Source organism: Schistocerca americana, chromosome 7, assembly GCF_021461395.2.
Source record: "Schistocerca americana isolate TAMUIC-IGC-003095 chromosome 7, iqSchAmer2.1, whole genome shotgun sequence".
Classification (NCBI taxonomy): Eukaryota; Metazoa; Arthropoda; class Insecta; order Orthoptera; family Acrididae; genus Schistocerca; species Schistocerca americana.
Window position 1 is genome coordinate 57,622,352 of NC_060125.1, and position 21,738 is coordinate 57,644,089.

Consider the following 21,738-nt stretch of genomic DNA (forward strand, 5'->3'; position numbering starts at 1 on the left):
AGCCATATTAACTTCCTGCCTTTTAGATAGACATTGCACACAGTCATGGACTTTTTAGACCATCTGATTAGTAATATCATTCACTGTTTTACATGCATTTTCTGGTCAGCTCCAAAATCCTTGGCCACATTGGTTTTGACTCCATGATTGCCCACAAAATTAAGAAGCATCTCCACCCAGATTCAGTAAGCCAACACTCCTCTAAATGTTTCTTCACATACTCACATAACGTCCACAGTTAAAAAGTCAAAATTTTTAGTTTCAAATTGTAACAGTTCTTTCCATCCAAATCTGATAATGTTTCACATATCACACTGCAGGAACATAACAGCGGCACAGACTGATGGACAGTGCTTAAAAGCTAGCATGCCCGACCATATCTTATGAATAACCTAGATGTATATCAGTGTGAAAATTAAATTCTATTCTTTATTCACAGCTGAAATCCAGCCCATCCAGAAAAAGCCAAGATACATCTTGGTAGATTAGCATCTACAACCTTCATCCATATACAACTTAGATACATCTCAATATCATGTGAGACTTAGCTACATCTCATTTTTATTCACATCACTCAGAGATTCATCTTTAATAAAATATATTTCTGAAATAGTTTATCAAAATTATTACAGTACTTTATATGTATTATGTTCCACATCAAAACATATATCGTACTCCATTATCCCCTTGTTAAATTTGAATGAAATAATGTAATGAAATATTAAAACTACACACCTTGGTTAATTATTAACTCTTGTAGATGGCAAAGAAAATACGTTTTTGTACACTTTGTGCCAAACAGATTTGAAAAACTGAAAGGCAAAGGTAAGAGTTTGTTACACTATTCTAAAAAGAGTCATGACTGAGATCAACAAAACTTCCACAGTCAAAGCTTAGTGTACTGCTAGAAAATTCTTGTCCATCCCTCCCCTCACCTCGGCGTCCCGGCCCCTTCCCAGTCAAATTTTTCTGTAGATTAAAAGGTACAAACCAAATGCTTGATGAAGTTCATGCCTAAACAGGAGAAAACAGAAGGAAATAAGTAATGCCTTATTTAAGAGTTCTTTAATGGAATGATATACTTGCTATCACTGTTTCATTGATTGGTAAATGGGTGAAACCCAATTAACCATCCTGACACTGAAACAGAATCAAAATCTGTTGCATACACACTTCACGGATCACTTCCAGACATTGTTTCTATAAGAACAAGGTGGAAATAAGTGGAAGATACTTGTGAGGAGTCACCAGAAATAACCACCTGAAGAAGTCATGTTGTGCTATATACACATCATTATCTGGCAGCAAACCTGAGAATGTTCAAAATAGAAATGCTTGAAAACAAATAAGGAATCATAACATAGCAGAAATTGTTAGATTAAAACAGTGAAAATAGCCTCTTTCTTGTGCCGGCCGAAGTGGCCGTGCGGTTAAAGGCGCTGCAGTCTGGAACCGCAAGACCGCTACGGTCGCAGGTTCGAATCCTGCCTTGGGCGTGGATGTTTGTGATGTCCTTAGGTTAGTTAGGTTTAACTAGTTCTAAGTTCTAGGGGACTTCAGCAGTTGAGTCCCATAGTGCTCAGAGCCATTTGAACCAGCCTCTTTCTTAGTTTGTTTATTGATTATTTCTGCCAGAACAAATCATCCCAAGTGATTAAAAAGAATGCAAGTCCTCAGTGCTAGTGAGTAGTTCTTTCATACTGTTTATGTAACACAGTTTCTCCAGAGGGAAGTGTCCTCAATTTATTTCCACACAAAAATTGAAGGGCAACTTATACAGCATTTGCAGTTGGTGGTATTGATTAACATTGATAAAGTCAATAAACATTTTAAACACTAGAAAAATATTTACAGTAACCATTCACATGATTAATGATAATTCTTTTCTTTCTGCCTGTCTAGTTACACACTTAACATAACTCCTTGAAGCAATTTGAAATGGAACAAACTCAAAGGAATTTTTTAGGTTTGGAGGTGGTGGAGGTGGGGGAATTAAGCATTGCTTTTTGTGCAAAGACAGAGAGTCTGCAGAACATTAACAATGGAGACCACATATGAGACTTTAGTCTGACCTCCTCCTGAACACCAAGATAACACTTGTGATCTGTAGGTCAGTGAGAAAGTAGAAGGTCAAAGCGATTCGGATATGCTGTCAGGTTTTGAACTAATTGATTTTGCTCTGCATGGTTGTGGTATAGAGATGCTTACAGAATCAAGACATAATGCTCATATGATAAATTATAAAAGATGCACACATCATGGACTCTCACTGGTGACTCCTGGAGCACTAACATTTATCTCTTTGGAAAAGTGATTCTAAGCCCTTGACATGGTGCTATGCCATAACATCTACAAGTCTCCAGTATATATGGGAAACTGAGTAAGAATTCCCCCCATGATGATTAAGAAGCTGAGCTCAGGAGAGTGACAAGACCTTACTGTGATACACTGTACATCTGGGTACATTTGCTTGTAAAACCATTACATTGTGATCATGTATTGTAATGTGGCATTATTAACCACTACTCTGAGTCCTCTTAAGTACCTTTCGTCAAGACATGACATGACAGATGCTGAGTCACAGATGGGCACAACAAAAAGACTATCGAACAAGTAAGCTTTTGACCAAAAAGGCCTTCATCAGAATTAGACAACATACAAACACACAAATTAATGCAAACGCAACTCACACACACATGACCACAGTCTCTGACTGCCGATGTCGGACTGTGAATAGCAGTGAATGACAAGAGAAGCAATCTGGGTGATGGGGGCAGGGAGGAGGCTGGAGTGGTGGTGATGGTGGCGGTGGGGGGGGGGGGGGGGGGGGGGATAGCAGAGTAAGGATGGGGGATGGTAAAATACTGCTTGTGGGAGAGAGGGTAGGCCAGCTAGGTGCAGTCAGGAAGTTAGATGGTGGTCAGTGGGGTGGTGGGTGGTGGGTAGAAGAAAAAGAGAAAAGTAAAAAGACTGTTGGTGCATTGGTGGAATAGAGGGCTGTGTAGTACTGGAATGGGAAGATGGAAGGGGATAATTGTGTAAAGGACAATAACTAATGAAGGTTGAGGCTAGAGGGGTTACGGGAACGTAGGATATATTGCTGGGAGAGTTTCCACCTGTGCAACTCAGAAAAGCTAGTGTTGGTGGGAAGCATCCAGATGACAAAGACTGTGAAACAGTCATTGAAATGAAGCATGTTATGTTGGGCAGCATGCTCAGCAACTTGCTGGTCCAGTTGCTTCTTGGCCACATTTTGTCAGTGGTCATTCATGCGGACAGGCAGCTTTTGGTTGTCATGCCAACACAGAATGCAACATAGTGGTTGCAGCTTATTTGTAGGTAACATGACTAGTTTCACAGGTAGCCCTGTTTTTGATGGGATAGGTGACACTTGTCACTGGACTGGGGTGAGTGGTGGGAGAATGTATGGGACGGGTCTTGTATCTAGATCTGTTACATATATATGCAACACGAAGCAAGGGATTGCGAACAAAGGCTGTGAAGGGATGGACAAGGATATTATGTAGGTTTGGTGGGCAGTGGAGTAGCACTGTGTGAGAGGTGGGAAGGATAGTGGGTAGTACATTCCTTATTTCAGACCAGGGAGAGTAGTCAAAACCATGATGGAGAATGTGATTCAGTTGCCCCAGTTCTGGGTGGTGCTGAGTTATGAGGGGAATGATTCTCTGTGGCCAGATTGTGGGACTTTGGGATGTGGTGGGTGACTGCAGACCTAAGACAGGAGAAATCTGTTTTTGTTGAAGGTTTGAAGGGTAGTTACAGTCTATGAAGGCCTCAGTGAGACTCTTGGCATATTTTGAGAGGGACTGCTCACCACAACAGATGTGATAGCCATGGGTGCCTAGCCTGTATGGAAGGGACTTCTTGGTATAGAATGGGTGGCAGCTGTCAAAGTGAAGGTATTGGTGGTGGTTGGAATGTTGGGCTGCCTCCACCACCTCCATCATGTACTGCTGCATGCAGTGTGGCCTTGGCTGCCAGAGATGTGGTTATGATTGTTTGTTTGTTTGTGTGTGTGTGTGTGTTGTTTTGACAGAAAGCTTGCTTGTTTGACAGTCTTTTTGGTGTGCCTCTCTGCGACTCAACATCTACTCTACATGGTGTGCAGCAACTATCCTTTTTATAATATTGTGATTATTCCATCCTGAATTTTCCATTGTTTAATCTTTAGTTGTGTAGTATGCATTACTTATGAAGACTGTTCTAGCTGCCTTTTTAAACAGATGTGTTTTAGTAATGTTTTTCATTTCCTTGGGCAATTTATTATACAATTATTATATTCCTTGAATTAAATGCTGTTTTGACTTTTTTTTCTCTGTAAATGTGTGATCGAAGTCACTCTTGTTCCACAATTATGTATAGAACTATTAGTGAAATAGTAATGCTTTCTCTGTTATACACAATGGATTGGTAGATGTTTTATTGGGCATCATATTTACCATTGACAGTAGAGATTATTTATTTCACAATTACCATTTCAGCCTCAATGGATTGGTAGATGTTTCATTGGGCATCATATTTGCCATTGACAGTAGAGATTATTTATTTTACAATTACCATTTCAGCCTCAAGGCTGTTATCAAGTGCTGCTGCAAAAGATTTTACTTCAACAAACTTTAAAATCTTCCAACATATGTTGTAGCAAAATCCATTGCAAGAGCCCTTGATAATGACCTTTTTGACAGAGTTGCAATTGTGAACTAAATAATCTCTGCAGTCAGTGGCATATAACATGTCCTTTAAAAAGTTCTACATGACAGTGAACCCCAACTGTGAGAAGTTAATAAGATCAGTGCAGTAAGGATACAAAGTTTTTAAAATGATTTTCTAAAATCGGCCTACTGATAGTTATTATTCTTATGGATCTTTTCTGCTATTTAAAAATTTTTCCGATTTTTGTGCTTTTGATCCTTTTGAATCCCATAATTAAGAACTGAATGTAACTAGGTATAATATAAAAAGATATAATTAGTTTAATTCAATGAGGAAAAATTTCTGATTGAAATGATTTTGATCTTAGGGGATGACCTTCCCGAACTCCTCTGATTATTTCCTCTTTCTGACTTGAAGAAATAGCCTGTAGTTCAGGAAGTTAGGAATGTTTGATAAGGTGAGGCAGCTGGGACATGCCACTCAAAATAATACATCAACAACAAGCAAATATCTTGAGGTACAGATTTAGCTAAGCTACAGTTGACAATGTGGCAAATTTTCTGATGTATGCAAGTAATTTCTAACATTAATAGCTACCAAATTGTAACACGAATCTTTCTAATGGATCTATACACTTTTTTGCTGTGACATTGGGAAAAGCAATAGAGAAGAACTTAAGGAATGTAACACATGTGACACTAGGTCAAACCGTGACAGGATAACAGTGCTGCAAAATGCTGTCCACCAAAAGGGGAGGAGGTCTCACAGTCTCATATACATGTCTCCTGCTGTACCAAATGTGAAACCCACCAGTCGAGGCTCTGCTCTGCTGTTATAGGTTTTGGAAAAGTCAGTCCTGCACAAATTTAGGCTTTTACGACTTATACTACAGTCAAAAAAGTGGATATGGTGAATGTTGCCAAAATGTTAGACCAACGGTGCAGTTATATGCTGAAAAATATCTTTATCATACTGAATCCACATGATCTTTCTCTGCAAGTACTATAAAAGAAATTTGACAGACTGATAATGTGAAGAATAAAATTTTCCACTGAAACAGAACAGCAACTGGTGAATGAAACATTTGAGCAACAGTTAGAAGCAGTCTGCATATCATTACAAGACAGCTTACATGTGCAAGTGTGACCAGCTGAAGGCATATTCTGCAAATATTGCATTCCAAAACACTTCATCCTTTCTACATTTTGCTCCATTAATAGCATTGTGGCACTGATCACATTATCAGTTACAGTTCTCTGAATGGTGACTATGATGCATCATTCCTATGTAAGATTTTTTGCTGGATCATCATTAAAAAACTGTGGGTGAATTAATCTTTGCAATATAAAGTACTGGAAAGTTCTGGAAAGTTGAAAATGCATGCAGGCTGAGAGAAATAGGTAAACAGTGACCATGGTCTCTCAACATGGGCATTGGCTTTTGAGGAGTTGCATCATTTATTCCCGTGTTTATTACTGGGACTCTCTATTACTATAAATATCTTCAGTTCATACAGACATGCTTCCACAGTTCTTGTAAGACATCACAATGGAGATGTGTAAATTGATGTGGTACCAACATGATGGATGTGTCACACATTTTGCTGAGATGATTACAGACTTCCTTAACAGAGCAATTGGGAATTATTGTGGCAGTTGTTTTGGATACACAAAATGGGAAAATGGCCCACATACTCACAAGACTTAATACTGTTTTATTTTCTCTGTGGTAATATTTGAAACAAGAAGCCTACAATGGGAATACAGACTTCCAGAGACAAATAATGCCACAAAGTATGGTCCAGTGCTGTGACAAGCCCAGATGATATTCATTGCGGAGTACTATCTGTCCAGAATCACTTTGTAGTGAATCTCAGTGCACAGAGTCAACATTTTGAAACTTGAAGGGGTGGACCATACCTTCATTAAATTATTGCTTACATTTGGTACAGTGTGGTAGACATAGTTACAACGTTTTTCATGACTGAATTCTCAGATAAAAAATTTTCATTTTGCTTGCTCTGACAAATTCAGATAAAAACCTAAGTTTTTTATGATTGCCTCTATTGTAGTCAGGGTCTATGTCTGAGATTCCTGCAAGGCTTCCACTTTTTTGCCTTGAGGATGGCCTGTGCTGGGACGAACAACACCATGCTGACATCATGGAAATGGCAGAAAATGAGATGATTGTCCTACATGTCCATATATTATGTTTGTACTCTCTATCCTGCATGACTTGCAGTAATATCACTTGCATTAGGTGGTGAACTAGGAAAAGATTTCCTCTTTCTCTATCAAGTTACACTTCCATGCTTTGCTAAGTGCACAGCCAGTGTCTCTATTAAAGTTGTTTTCACATAATGTAATTTCAATTGCTTACTCAGTCTCAGAGTCCCAATAGTTTGATGCATGAACAGGAACTCTCATTAGTTCAAACAAAATTTTGTGTTTATTATCAGGCCATTCTCAGCTACTGCTGATTTTGTGATCCTGTATTTAAGGTGATGTTGACGCTCACTGCTGTGATCAATAACAGTTCATGCAGACTGGCCCACATAAAGTGCTGCCACACTCCCAAAGAATATTATAAATCCCTGGTACTCTCAGGCCAAGATTATTTTTAATGGGCCACTATATTTCTTTAACTTTCCTGTGCAGCCAGATGACTGGTCTGATTCCTTGCCTGTTTAGGACTCTCCATGTCTTACTAGCTGTTGCACAACAGAATGCAAGGCAAGCTATGTGTTGGTTCCCCTGGCTCAGTTGAAACCATCATATCTTGGTTTCATCAACAGTGACAACTTAATATAATAGTATACATAACAAAATTGTTGACACCTATAGTTGGGCGCTGTATTCATCATGCTAAGAACTCACAAATGTTCATTCATGTCATAGAGAAGATGAGGATAGGCCCATGTGAAATTTTGGTGTGCCTCAGCATGTTCTCCCTTTTTACCAAAGTACTAGTAGGAGACATTAATGGTATTGGTTGCTCATTTTCCCCCTGAAATTTTAAAATTGATTGTTGTACACCTTGACAACCACTCTTTTCTGTGTGATGGAAATTATTTTGAAATACCTGATGGAACAGCCATGGGTTTGCTACTGTCACCAACAATATCTAATTTTTTCATGGAGGCTTTTGAAGAATGAGTGTTGAACAGTGCTCCTTTCTGTTCATCCTACTTCTTTTGATATACTGACAATACATTTTTAATATGGCCGAATGGCAGTGAGGTACTGCAGTAGTTCATCGACCATATGAATGGTATACATGATAAGATAAGATTTTCGGCAGAGTTGGAGAAGAATGGGGAGTTACCTATTTTAGATGTGTTGATCAATTGAAAATTAGATGGATGACTCAGCCAGAAGGAAGCTGTGCTGAACACCAAAATACACAAAGCCAGGACTATTCCTGACAAAGACCACCTCAGCTCTGAGATTAACCATCTGATGATGGTGTTCAGAAGGAATGGATATTCTGCCTGTTGTAATGAGTCAGTGATGTGGGATAAGCCAAGAAACAATGTCATTCGACTCACCTAGGAGGACCAACACATAACATGGCTTGTATTCTGTGGTGCAAGAATTAGTAAGATATGGAGAGTCCTAAACAGGCCAGGAATCAGACCAGTCATCTGGTCATCCAAGAAAATTCAAGTAATCTTGCAACCCGTTAAAAATCATCTTGACTTGAGAGTGACAGGGATTTATAATATTCCTCATGAGTGTGGCAGAACTTACGTGGGCCAGTCAGTATGGAATGTTGATGATCACTGTGTTGCGTATCAACTTTACCTTAAATATCTGATTTTTGAAAAATCAGCTGTGGCTGGGTGCAGCTTCTTAAATAAACAAAAGGTTTTGTGTGAACCAATGAGAATTCTTGCTCACGCATCAAATTATGAGGACTCTATGACTGAGGAAGCAGTTGAAATTAGCCTATGTAAAAACAACTTTAATAGAGGCACTGACTATGCCCTTAGCAATGTGTAGAAACATGTACTTCAAAAAGAAGGAGCACAATAGAAGACTACTCATAGTTCATCAACTGATGCAAGTGATATTACTGCAAGCAATGCTGGATAGAGAGTGCTGAAATAATCTATGGGCATAGTTGGTGACACCTCATTATGCACCATTTCCAGGATGTCATCATGACATAATCCAGTCAGTCAGATGCCATCCTCTTGGCACAGAAGCGAAGCCCTGTGCATTTCAGACCAGCCAGACATAGCCCATGATGACAATGATGGAGGCAATCATCGAAAGCTTGGGATTTTATCTGAGTGTGATAGGGCAAGTAAACAGACCGTTTTAACCTAATACAGTAGACATTTGTTGGCCTCTTTTTCTGATGGTAAACAGTGGTTGGCAGTGCTGCTCCCTTGTTACTATTTGAACAAGTTCCACACCCATTACGATAGCAAAGCCTTTTTTTTAAGGTTCCTTCCAAATGTCACAAAAAAGCATATAGATAGACTTTTTTTTTAAAAAAAGAAAGAAAGAGTTGATGTCTATATTTAGAAGCTACAAATGTTAAAAAATTAATTGTGTAAGTCATAAAATTTGCTGCATGCCCCACTTTATTAAAATATCACACCTGAACATTCACTACCTGACAGGTAAAGCCCCCCCCAGTAAACATTGGCTCACTGGCAACTGTGGCCGAGCAGTTCTAGGCACTTCAGTCTTGAACCGCACGATTGCTATGTTCACAGGTTCGAATCCTGCCTCGGGCAGGAATGTATGTGATGTCCTTAGGTTAGTAAGGTTTAAGCAGTTCTAAGTTCTAGGGTCGAAGTAGAGAGGATATAAAATGTAGACTGGCAATGGCAAGGAAATCGTTTCTGAAGAAGAGAAATTTGTTAACATCGAGTATAGATTTAAGTGTCAGGAAGTCGTTTCTGAAAGTATTTGTATGGAGTGTAGCCATGTATGGAAGTGAAACATGGACGATAACCAGTTTGGACAAGAAGAGAATAGAAGCTTTCGAAATGTGGTGCTACAGAAGAATGCTGAAGATAAGGTGGGTAGATCACGTAACTAATGAGGAGGTATTGAATAGGATTGGGGAGAAAAGAAGTTTGTGGCACAACTTGACTAGAAGAAGGGATCAGTTGGTAGGACATGTTTTGAGGCATCAAGGGATCACAAATTTAGCATTGGAGGGCAGCGTGGAGGGTAAAAATCGTAGAGGGAGACCAAGAGATGAATACACTAAGCAGATTCAGAAGGATGTAGGTTGCAGTAGGTACTGGGAGATGAAGAAGCTTGCACAGGATAGAGTAGCATGGAGAGCTGCATCAAACCAGTCTCAGGACTGAAGACCACAACAACAACAACAAGTTCTAGGGGACTGATGATCTCAGATGTTAAGTTCCATAGTGCTCAGAGCCATTTTTGAAACATTGCCTAATGTGAATGTTACTTTGCACATGTACACACCATTGGTAGGTATGTAAATGATTAGAGTTGCAGTGCTTTGTGACAGGGAAAACGACCACAACAATAGATTGGTGTTGTTCATGTTTAGTGTTGTTACAAGGGCAGATAGGATATATAAGAGATGTGAATAGCATTAGAAGCTGACTGATCACTGTGAAGGATGCAGATATGCTGTGTACCTGTGTGAAACATCATTATCAGCAGATGGCAATTTGTTATGTGCTTCATTGTGTGTCTCCATTTCCCTGTATGGTTGAATCATGTGTTAACCAATTTTAGAGCATTTGGATATGCCACAGACATAACTATGGAGGCAGTGTGAGAGAGTCAATGCTCTATCTGAAAACTTCACTCTAGGTATATCATTTAATTTCTACGACTAAAGTTCATCTTCCATACTTCCTGACCATTCATGCAATCTCCTCCACCATTCCCCACTGCCACCCTGCGCATTTTCTTGTCAGTTGTTTGCAACACTTTTCCATTGATTTATCAAACAGTGGAAGATTCAGGATGAAATATAACAATATTATGAAGAGGATAGATGCTACTCACCATATAGCAAAGGTGCTGAGTTGCACATAGGCACAACCAAAAAGGCACACACACACGCACGCACACACACACACACACACACACACACACACACACACACACACATACAAACACGCACACACACACACACATGCACATACCAAAATGCAACTAGCATACACATGACCACCCTCTCTGGCAGCTGAAGCCAGACTACGAGCAGTAGCACATGGTGGGAGAGGAAACCGGGTGGGGTTAAGGAGGAGGCTGCAGTCGGGAGGGGGAGGAATAGCAGGGTAGGGGTGGGGAACAGTAAAGTGCTGTCAGTGGGAGCATGCAGGGATGAGGTAGAGAGTTGGTAGGGCAGTTAGGTGCAGTTGGGAGGTTAGATGGAAGGTGGGGGTGAGAGGGAGGGTAGCAGAAATGGAGAGAAGTAAAAAGACTGGGTGTGTTGGTGGAATAGAGGATTGTGTAATGCTGTGTAAGGAAGGCACTCAATGGGTAACAACAATTACTAACAAAGATTGATGCCAAGAAGGTTATGGGAATGTAGGATATATTGCAGGGAGAATTCCCACTTGCAAAATTCAGAAAAGTGAAAAAATACATAAGTTATGAATAAAATCTTTATTATATATTTATTTATTTGTATTTTTTTCCAGCACCATGGATCTTTGCTGTTTCCATCTGCATCAATACAGAAAAGTTTCTTATCACTATCAAGAATTCAGTCCCATATACTCTGTGTGTGTGTGTGTGTGTGTGTGTGTGTGTGTGTGTGTGTGCCTTTTTGGTTGTGCCTATCTGCAACTCAGCACCTCTGCTATATGGTGAGTAGCAACTATCCTCTTCATAATATTGTTGCTTGGCTCATGGAATCCCCCCAAATTGCCTTACCATCAAATTATCCATCTCTGGCTGCCACCCTTCCTTCCACAATGACCTCCATCTGTTCAGATTCTGCCAGTCCTTAACAGAGACCTGCAAAACCATGTTAATCAAACCTGAACCTCCTCACAATACCTTTTCTCCATCTGTAAAATTCTCCTGCTATGCAATCCCAAAAAAGTGGATCCCATATCATACATTGAAACTCTTGCCCTCCAGGAACTAGTGCAACATGCACATCACCACCTCAAAAAATTCTCCACCCTCCTCACTTCCTAATGTCATCTTGAACTGCCACTGTCCACCACCTCTACAACAAACTCCAATCCTCCCCCACATCCTCTCATGGCTGACGAACACTGTCTCACAGACCTACTACATTTACCTGATCCTAAAAAATACCCTCCCACCACCATACAGAATTCAGCACCTAAACAATCCCAAAATGCAGTTTTGAACCTTTCCTCCAAAAGCCTTAACCCCATAGAAATATCAGTCCTTTCCAAAAACCTCATCTCTTTCCCAACTCCCAAATTCAATCATGCAAGACTTGTTAAAGACCTTTTCTCCTTCTCCCAGTCCCTAAGTGCAAACACCTTTTTGCCACCAACCCTACCAATCAGACTCAACCAAAGAAAAATGTTGAATGCCGCCTGATTCAGTTCACTCCTCCATTCAACCATGATCCACCCCCACTGCCCCCAAATCACCCCCTGCTAACTTTACAAAATTTCTTAACCTCAAACCGCACCTCACCATTATTCCCCAAATCTCTCAATGTGAAACTAACCTTACATCTGCAGAAAGAACCTCAATCCACCACCTAAAAACTGATGCCAACTGTATAATCCTAACTGTTGACAAAGGCTCCACTATTGTTCTTTTGAAATGCAAGGAATACCTTGCAGAAGGACTCTGCCAGTTGTCAGATTCATCCACCAAGAAACCCTACCACAGTGACACCATTCCAGAAATCCAGCAGGATCTTCAGTCTCTCCTCAAATTCTTTGACCCATCCCATAACCTCTCCTTGGGGCCCATCTATCTCTCCTCACCCCTACCACTCCTTGGACTCCTACCTTTTACATGCTTCCAAAAGTCCATAAACCCAATCACCGAGGACACCCCATTGTGGCCGGTTACTGTGCCCCCACTGAGAGAATCTCTGCTCTCATAGACCAGCACTTTCAGCCTATTACCCGTTGCCTACCCCCTTGTATAAAAGAGACTAACAGCTTCCTCCACCAACTCTCCACAGCTCCTGTTCTTTTAGTACATGCTGCCCATGGCTGTATCATTACTGAACATTCCCTTTCTCAATGCCCAACAGATTCCAAACCAACAACCTCCTTCCTAATCGCCATGACCAAGTATATTCTCATCCACAATACTCCTCCTTTGGAGGCATAACCTACAAAAAATCTGGGGTATGGCTATCTGAGATGGAACCATCCTGTGCCAGGCTATTTATGGGCCATCCAGAAGAATCCTTCCTGAACACCCAGAATCCCAAACCCCTAACCTGGTTTATATTTATTGATGACATCTTCATGATCTGGATTCCTCCAGAACCTCAGCACCTTCTCCCCCATTTGCTTCACCTGGTCCTACTTCACCCAACAAGTCATCTTCCTCAATGTTCACCTCCATGTCAAAAGATGACTACATCAGTACCCCTGTCCATATCAAATCTACCAATCACCAGCAATACTTCCACTTTGATAGCTGCTGCCCATTCCATACCAAGATGTCCCTAAAATATAGCCTTGCCACCAGAGACCATCACATCTACAGTGATGAGTGATACCTCTCCAAAATACTGAGTGTCTCACTGAGTCCTTTATGGGTCACAATTACCCTCCCAACCTTGTACAAAAACTTCCAGCTCCACTCCCCTCAAAACCTCAAAATTCCAATCAACACAATCTGGAACCACAACACCCTAATTCAGTAGTTAACCTTTCCTCCAAACCTCTCTCCCAATCTGAAACCTCTGTCCTCTCCAAAGGCCTCACCTTCAGCCCCACTCCCAGATTCAACCAAACAGTCCTTGTCAAAGATTTACTGTCCTACACCCGTACTCTCTGCTGGAAATATCACTTTGCCGTGAAGAAAAATGATCCTAATCCTACTCCTAATGATCCAACTCCCCAAGACACTATCCAAATTGAACCCTGCCTGGAACAGTTCCGTCCTCCATCAGAGCGAGACCCACCTCCTCTTCCTCAAAATCACCCTCTCCCAACCTTCCAGGAATTTCTGACTTCCAGCCTTGCCTCTCAATCCTTCTTAAAAAACCTTAATCCTACTCCCAACATCACCACTGCTGAAGCCCAGGCTATCCGTGATCTGAAGGCTGACCGATCCATCATCATTCTTCCGGTGGACAAAGGTTACACGACAGTGGTACTTGATCGTCGGGAGTATGTGGCTGAGGGACTGCTTCAGCTTTCAGACAACACTACATAAAAAGTTTGCCAAGGTAATCCCATTCCTGATGTCCAGGTGGAGCTTCAAGGAATCCTCAGAACCTTAGGCCCCCTACAAAACCTTTCACCTGACTCCATCAACCTCCTGACCCCACCAACACCCAGCACCCCTACCTTCTACCTTCTTCCTAAAATTCACAAACCCAATCATCCCAGATGCCCCATTGTAGCTGGTTACCAAGCCCCCACAGAACGTATCTCTGCCTACGTAGATCAACACCTTCAACCCATTACATGCAGTCTCCCATCCTTCATCAAAGACACCAACCACTTTCTCGAATGCCTGGAATCCCTACACAGTCTGTTACCCCCGGAAACCATCCTTGCAACCATTGATACCACTTCCTTATACACAAATATTCCGCACGTCCAGGGCCTCGCTGTGATGGAGCCCTTCCTTTCACGCCGATCACCTGCCACCCTACCTAAAATCTCTTTCCTCATTACCTTAGCCAGCTTCATCCTGACCCACAACTTCTTCACTTTCGAAGGCCAGACATACCAACAATTAAAGGGAACAGCCATGGGTACCAGGATGGCCTCCTCGTACGCTAACCTATTCATGGGTCGCTTAGAGGAAGCCTTCTTGGTTACCCAGGCCTGCCAACCCAAAGTTTGGTACAGATTTATTGATGACATCTTCATGATCTGGACTCACAGTGAAGAACAACTCCAGAACTTCCTCTCCAACCTCAACTCCTTTGGTTCCATCAGATTCACCTGGTCCTACTCCAAATCCCATACCACTTTCCTTGACATTGACCTCCACCTGTCCAATGGCCAACTTCACACGTCCGTCCACATCAAACCCACCAACAAGCAACAGTACCTCCATTATGACAGCTGCCACCCATTACACATCAAACGGTCTCTTCCCTACAGCCTAGGTCTTCATGGCAAACGAATCTGCTCCGGTCCGGAATCCCTGAACCATTACACCAACAACCTGAAAACAGCTTTCGCATCCCGCAACTATCCTCCCAAGCTGGTGCAGAAGCAAATAACCAGAGCCACTTCCTCATCTCCTCAAACCCAGAACCTCCCACAGAAGAACCCCAAAAGTGCCCCACTTGTGACAGGATACTTTCCGGGACTGGATCAGACTCTGAATGTGGCTCTCCAGCAGGGATACGACTTCCTCAAATCCTGCCCTGAAATGAGATCCATCCTTCATGAAATCCTCCCCACTCCACCAAGAGTGTCTTTCTGCCGTCCACCTAAACTTCGTAACCTCTTAGTGCATCCCTGTGAAATCCCCAAACCACCTTCCCTACCCTCTGGCTCTTACCCTTGTAACCGCCCCCGGTGTAAAACCTGTTCCATGCACCCTCCTACCACCACCTACTCCTGTCCTGTAACCCAGAAGGTGTACACGATCAAAGGCAGAGCCATGTGTGAAAGCACCCACGTGACTTACCAACTGACCTGCCTACATTGTGAAGCTTTCTATGTGGGAATGACCAGCAACAAACTGTCCATTCTCATGAATGGACACAGGCAGACAGTGTTTGTTGGTAATGAGGATCACCGTGTGGCTAAACATGCCTTGGTGCACGGCCAGCACATCTTGGCACAGTGTTACACCATCCAGGTTATCTGGATACTTCCCACTAACACCAACCTGTCAGAACTCCGGAGATGGGAACTTGCCCTTCAGTATATCCTCTCTTCTCGTTATCCGCCAATCCTCAATCTCCGCTAATTTCTATTTGCTGCCACTCATACCTCACCTGTCTTTCAACAACATCTTTGCCTCAGTACTTCTGCCTCGACTGACATCTCTGCCCAAACTCTTTGTCTTTAAATATGTCTGCTTGTGTCTGTATGTGTGGATGGATATGTGTGTGTGTGTGTGCGAGTGTTTACCTGTCCTTTTTTCCCCCTAAGGTAAGTCTTTCCGCTCCCGGGATTGGAATGACTCCTTACCCTCTCCCTTAAAACACACATCCTTTCATCTTCCCCTCTCCTTCCCTCTTTCCTTTCAAAGCAACCATTGATTGCGAAAGCTTGAATTTTGTGTGTATGGTTGTGTTTGTTTGTGTGTCTATCGACCTGCCAGCACTTTCGTTTGGTAAGTCACATCATCTTTGTTTTTATATCTAAAAACAAAGATGATGTGACTTACCAAATGAAAGTGCTGGCAGGTCGACAGACACACAAACAAACACAAACATACACACAAAAAATTCAAGCTTTCGCAACAAACTGTTGCCTCATCAGGAAAGAGGGAAGGAGAGGGGAAGACGAAAGGAAGTGGGTTTTAGAGGAGAGGGTAAGGAGTCATTCCAATCCCGGGAGCGGAAAGACTTACCTTAGGGGGAAAAAAGGACAGGTATACACTCGCACACACGCACATATCCATCCACACATACAGACACAAGCAGACATGGTCTTTAAATATGTCTGCTTGTGTCTGTATGTGTGGATGGATATGTGCGTGTGTGCGAGTGTATACCTGTCCTTTTTTCCCCCTAAGGTAAGTCTTTCCGCTCCCGGGATTGGAATGACTCCTTACCCTCTCCTCTAAAACCCACTTCCTTTCGTCTTCCCCTCTCCTTCCCTCTTTCCTGATGAGGCAACAGTTTGTTGCGAAAGCTTGAATTTTTTGTGTGTATGTTTGTGTTTGTTTGTGTGTCTGTCGACCTGCCAGCACTTTCATTTGGTAAGTCACATCATCTTTGTTTTTAGATATATATTTCCTACGTGGAATGTTTCCCTCTATTATAACCATCTTTGTTTTTAGATATATTTTTCCCACGTGGAATGTTTCCCTCTATTATATTCATGATATTGTTTCATTGATTTATGAAATTTTTACTTTTTGATGGCATGAATTAGTGTTTTCTCTCTTATAGAAGAAACTATTCAGAATTTTTAAAAATGTACAAAATTGCCTTCACTATACAAGATAATATTAGTTTTTGTATAAAATAATTATAATAATTTCATGTTTTTGAATATCTATTCAAATGCATAATCAGTTTGTGGAGATTTTCTTTAGCATAAAATTATATGGACAGTCATATGCAATTTCTTGCCTTTCTTTATTTGTATAATTTCTGCGTTTAGCATGTGGAATGGTCCGACCTCAACACATCCCTCTTATAGCTGGTGGTGAAGCTGTGCAACACAGAGAATTTCCATGGCATGTGGCAATTTATAAAAATGTGGAAAATATTTACAAATACATTTGTGGTGGTTCTTTGATTTCTCTTAAATATGTACTGTCATGTAAGTATCTGTCTTTCTAATATTTTCTAATTTTTAGTATGAAACATTTGTCACACTGTACTTCTGAAACACTTTTCTTCCATTCACTCTAGTTATCTTCCAGGATTTGTTGTAATTTCACCTTCCCTCCAGTATAAATGTATCTTATCTATATATTTTAATTTAGTGTTTACCTTTTGTGTTCTATTTTATTGTTTATTACCCATTGCCTTCTTCACCCTGCCTGCCTTTTTATGTACTGTTTTCCTTCTTTCCATCCCCCCCCCCCCTCCTTCCCCAAGATAAAAAAATCCCTTTACACTGCATTGCACTTACTTGCTGCCACAGCTGTTGCTGCAGCTTTGGCTATTTAAATCTTTAGCATTGTTTTGATAATGTTTTTAATTAAAAATAATGATTATTGATATCACTGAGATATTTTTCTTAAATTAGTGAAGTAAACTGTATTTTTATTTTCTTTAGCTGCTATTTGCTTCTGGAACAATGCAAAGTATGTGAAATATCCTGAGGAGCTTTTCAGAGTAATAGCAGGAAAATTTCACAGTAGCTACACCACTAAAGATCCTGGCCAACAAGAACGAGCAGTAAGTAAATGATGAGAAGGTTCACTGTCATGCTCATGTAGGGTGTTAGAAAACCTTATTTGTCAGTCTTTTCATTTTTGGTAAACTGAGTCATAAAAGCTGAAGAAATTGTGGCATATGAAAACATTTATTAAATTCCTTATTCGAAATGAGAATAATAGTCTGCTGTTGTTTGTCGTAGACTGATAATGATATTAATTTAGCCTTCAGGTTCCTGAGCATATTTGTTTACTGTGGAATGTGAGAAGAATGTATCCTAAACCATCACCAGGTAATGTACTGGCTCTAAAACATTTTACAGTGCATTACTTCTGTCATCTTGTCTCACTGTCTTTAATAACTGAATTGTAATTTTTAATTTTCCTATTGCACTCACCATTTCTTTTTCTGGCTGGATTTCACATTTCTGTTACTGTGGATAGTAATTAAGTTAAACTGGCATATTTTCTGAGCCTTAAGATGCTGTTTTTAACTGCTTTTAACTATATTTCGAGTGAAAGGAATTTTCTAGAACAGTTTTCTGTACTGAATAATTGCCAAGCATTTTAGACATGGGACTGAGTTTATGCAATGTTCGCTGTAAGTCTTAAAACTAGTTATTCATCAACAGCTGTGACATTTGGCTCAACTTAGTGAGACTGTCATTTAAAAAACACACAAAATGTACAATCCACATGTCTGAAGGTAGTCATGTTTTTAAAGTAATTCCTAAATTAATCTATAGTCAACTATCCAATGGAAGCTTAGGCTTTGGCTGAAATGCTTGAATTTAAGTAAGAAAATTTGTAATTCCTGTGTTGATACTAGACCCACTCATCATGCTGTTGGAGAGTTCACCATAAGGACAATTCAGAGTGACGATGTGTATCAGTGACACAGAAGAAACATTTTTATCAATTTAATAAGGAATTCTAAACTAACAACACTTTTTAAGAAGCAGTAAATAAGCATCACATTCAAGAAATCTTTCACATAGAAGAATCACACAAACATCCCGTCATTTGACCATCAGACAGACTCCCATATGGATGACATAATAATAAGCATACCTAGCATAGAGAAACAACTGAAAGAATTGAAAGCAAATAAATCACCAAGTCCAGATGGAATCCCAGTTCGATTTTACAAAGAGTGCTCTGTGTCATTGGCTCCTTGCCTATCTCACGTTTATCATGAGCCTCTTGGTCAACTTGAAGTCACAAGTGACTAGAAAAAAGTGCAGGTGCCTTCAATATGTAAGAAGGGTAAAAGAATGGAGCCGCAAAATTACAGGCCAATATCCCTGTTTGCTGCAGAATCCTTGAGCATATTCTCAGTTTGAATATAATAAACTTTTTTTGACTCTGAGAAGCTTATGTGTACGAATCAGCATTGTTTTAGAAAGCATCACTCATGTGAAACTCAGCTTGTCCTATTTTCATGTGACATACTGTGAACTGTGAATGAAGGGAATAGAACCCAGTATGTTGTCCTTGATGGTGAGTTTCATCAAGACAACAGTATTGTCAAGAGTGCCCCAGAGAAGTCTGATAGAACCACTGTTGTTCTCTGTGTACATAAGATTTTTCAGACTGGGTAGGCAACAATCTACAGTTATTTACTGGTGATGCCATGGTGTATTGTAAAGAGTCGAAGTTGAGTGACTGTAGGAAGATACAAGATGACTTAGACAAAATTTCCAGAAGGTGTGATGTATGGCAGCTAGGCCTAAATGTGGAAAAATATAAACTGATGCAGTTGAGTAAGAAGATCAATGTTCAGATACAGTATTATTAGCATTGTGCTTGACACAGTCAAGTCTTTAAAATATCGTGGCATAATGGCTGCAAAGTGATATGAGGTGGAACGAGCATGTGAGGACTATGGTAAGGAAGGTGCATGGTTGACTTCGGTTTATTGGGAGAATTTCAGGAAAGGTGGCCCACTTGTAAAGGAGATCGTATATAGGATGCTAGTGTGATCTTTTCTTGAGTACTATTCAAGTGGTCGGGATCTGTAGCAGGTCAGATTGAAGGAAGATTTTGAAGCAATTCAGAGTCAGACTTCTAGATTTGTTGCTGGTAGCTTTGAACAACACATAAGTGTTACGAAGATGCTTCAGTAACTCAAATGGGTATCACTGAAGTGAATGTGAGGTTCTTTTTCAGAAACACCATTGAGAAAATTTAGAGAACAGTTATTTGAAGCTAAATGCTGAATAGTTCTACTGCCGCCAACATACATTGCACTTAAAGAGGCAAAGATAAGATATGAGAAATTAGGGCTCATACGGATGCATGTACCCAGTCGTTTTTCCCTCACTCTATTTTTGATTGGAGCAGGAAAGGAAATGACAAGTAGTGGTACAGGGACCTTATGCCATGCACAGTAGGGTGGCTTGCGGATTATCTATGTAGATGTAGATGTAGATCTGCATCTACAAATGTGTCCCAACTGTGTTGGCATTCTGGCTTGAGATGCTGGAGTTGGCAGACGTGTGTGCATGAGGTGTGCTTGTTTGTGTGTGTGTGAGCGGTGTGTGTGTCTTTCTTTTACTGATGAAGACTCTGGCCGAAGGCTTAATATAAGTGTCTTTTAATAATGCCCATCAGCAACTTAACATGTCTTCTTTATGGTAAGTAGCAATCTGTCTTTTCCTACATTGCTGATGTTACAATTGTGTTCAGTGACCCACCATACAACTTGTGATGGGGATACAGAATGTTGTCCCAATAAGATCATTTTATCTCCTTTCTATGCTGTTTGTGTATGATATGCAAGTAGGAAGATCATTGACTTCCATCTGAGTTAGCCAGATTTCTCTAATTTTACCATTGTGGGCAGTAAAAGAACCTGATTTTTCTGCACCCTAACTCTTACCCTATCCAAGCATGAGCTTCATCTGTAAACAGGACATTAAGACTCAACCTCCCTTTCAGACACACAGTGTATATTGAAGGAAGAAATAATGCATTTCATGTAATGTCTTCCACTGCATTTTTTGTGCACTTCTGTGAAGTTTTTTGCTGCTGAATTGTGGCTTCTCAGGATTTTTTCAATAAATTTTTTTCATTAAATCAAAGCCTGACACATGATTTCCTCAATATAAAACTTATGTACTTTAGTAATTCCACCTCAAAAAGCTCCAAACAGAAGGTCTTAGGAATTTTATGGGTGTTTAAATGCCAATTGTATATTCAAATAAAATGGTATCTTTTATTTTATTTTTATTTATCTGCATCTGTATTCAGAATATGTTACCAGTATTTGAGTCAGATGCTGATTGTATACATGTGCATTTGCATCTTCTAATAGTTTCCTAATTATGTAACTTCCGTGTTCAGCTTCATAGAGTTTATCTCTTAGGCCATTTATACATGTGAACAGTAGGAGTCATGTCACACAACACTGATGTATGCCAGGCACTGCTGTCACTTCTGATGATGCCTTGTAATTAAAAGTGATGCAACGAGTTCTTTGCTAAGAAGTCTTCTTTTCACTTAACTTCTATACACAATCATACATGCTAGACTATGTTACTTAGTAACTCATCAAATGAAGAAACCCAGAGAGATGCTAACACTATAAACGTATCTGCACTCTGACTGTTGGAATAGAAGGCTACTATTGACTAGGAAACAAAATAAATTTTGTAACTCTTGTGGGCATGTGTGCATGCAAGAGAGAGAGAGAGACTTTCTAAAGCAAAAAGTAATAAGAAAGGTTACTTAACTACTCTCAGACAGAAACGGACAATGCAAAATCCAGGATGGAATATAACAACATTATGAAAAGGATAGTTAATATCCACCTTACAGCTGAGTCACAGATAGCCACAACAGAAAGACTCTCAGAAAGTGAACTTTTGACCAAGAAGGCCTACATCAGTAATTGGGGAGGGGGGGG

General features: G+C 40.4%; 1 protein-coding gene across 1 annotated transcript in view; it reads left to right on the plus strand.

Moving 5' to 3' along the window:
* Positions 1-21,738, plus strand: part of LOC124622700 (modular serine protease-like) — a 215,842-nt gene that overhangs the window by 131,470 nt on the left and 62,634 nt on the right. Inside the window, exons 7-8 of the mRNA XM_047148489.1 lie at positions 17,108-17,269; positions 17,732-17,853. Coding sequence (XP_047004445.1) covers positions 17,108-17,269; positions 17,732-17,853 — 284 coding nt within the window. The remainder of the gene's footprint in view (positions 1-17,107; positions 17,270-17,731; positions 17,854-21,738) is intronic.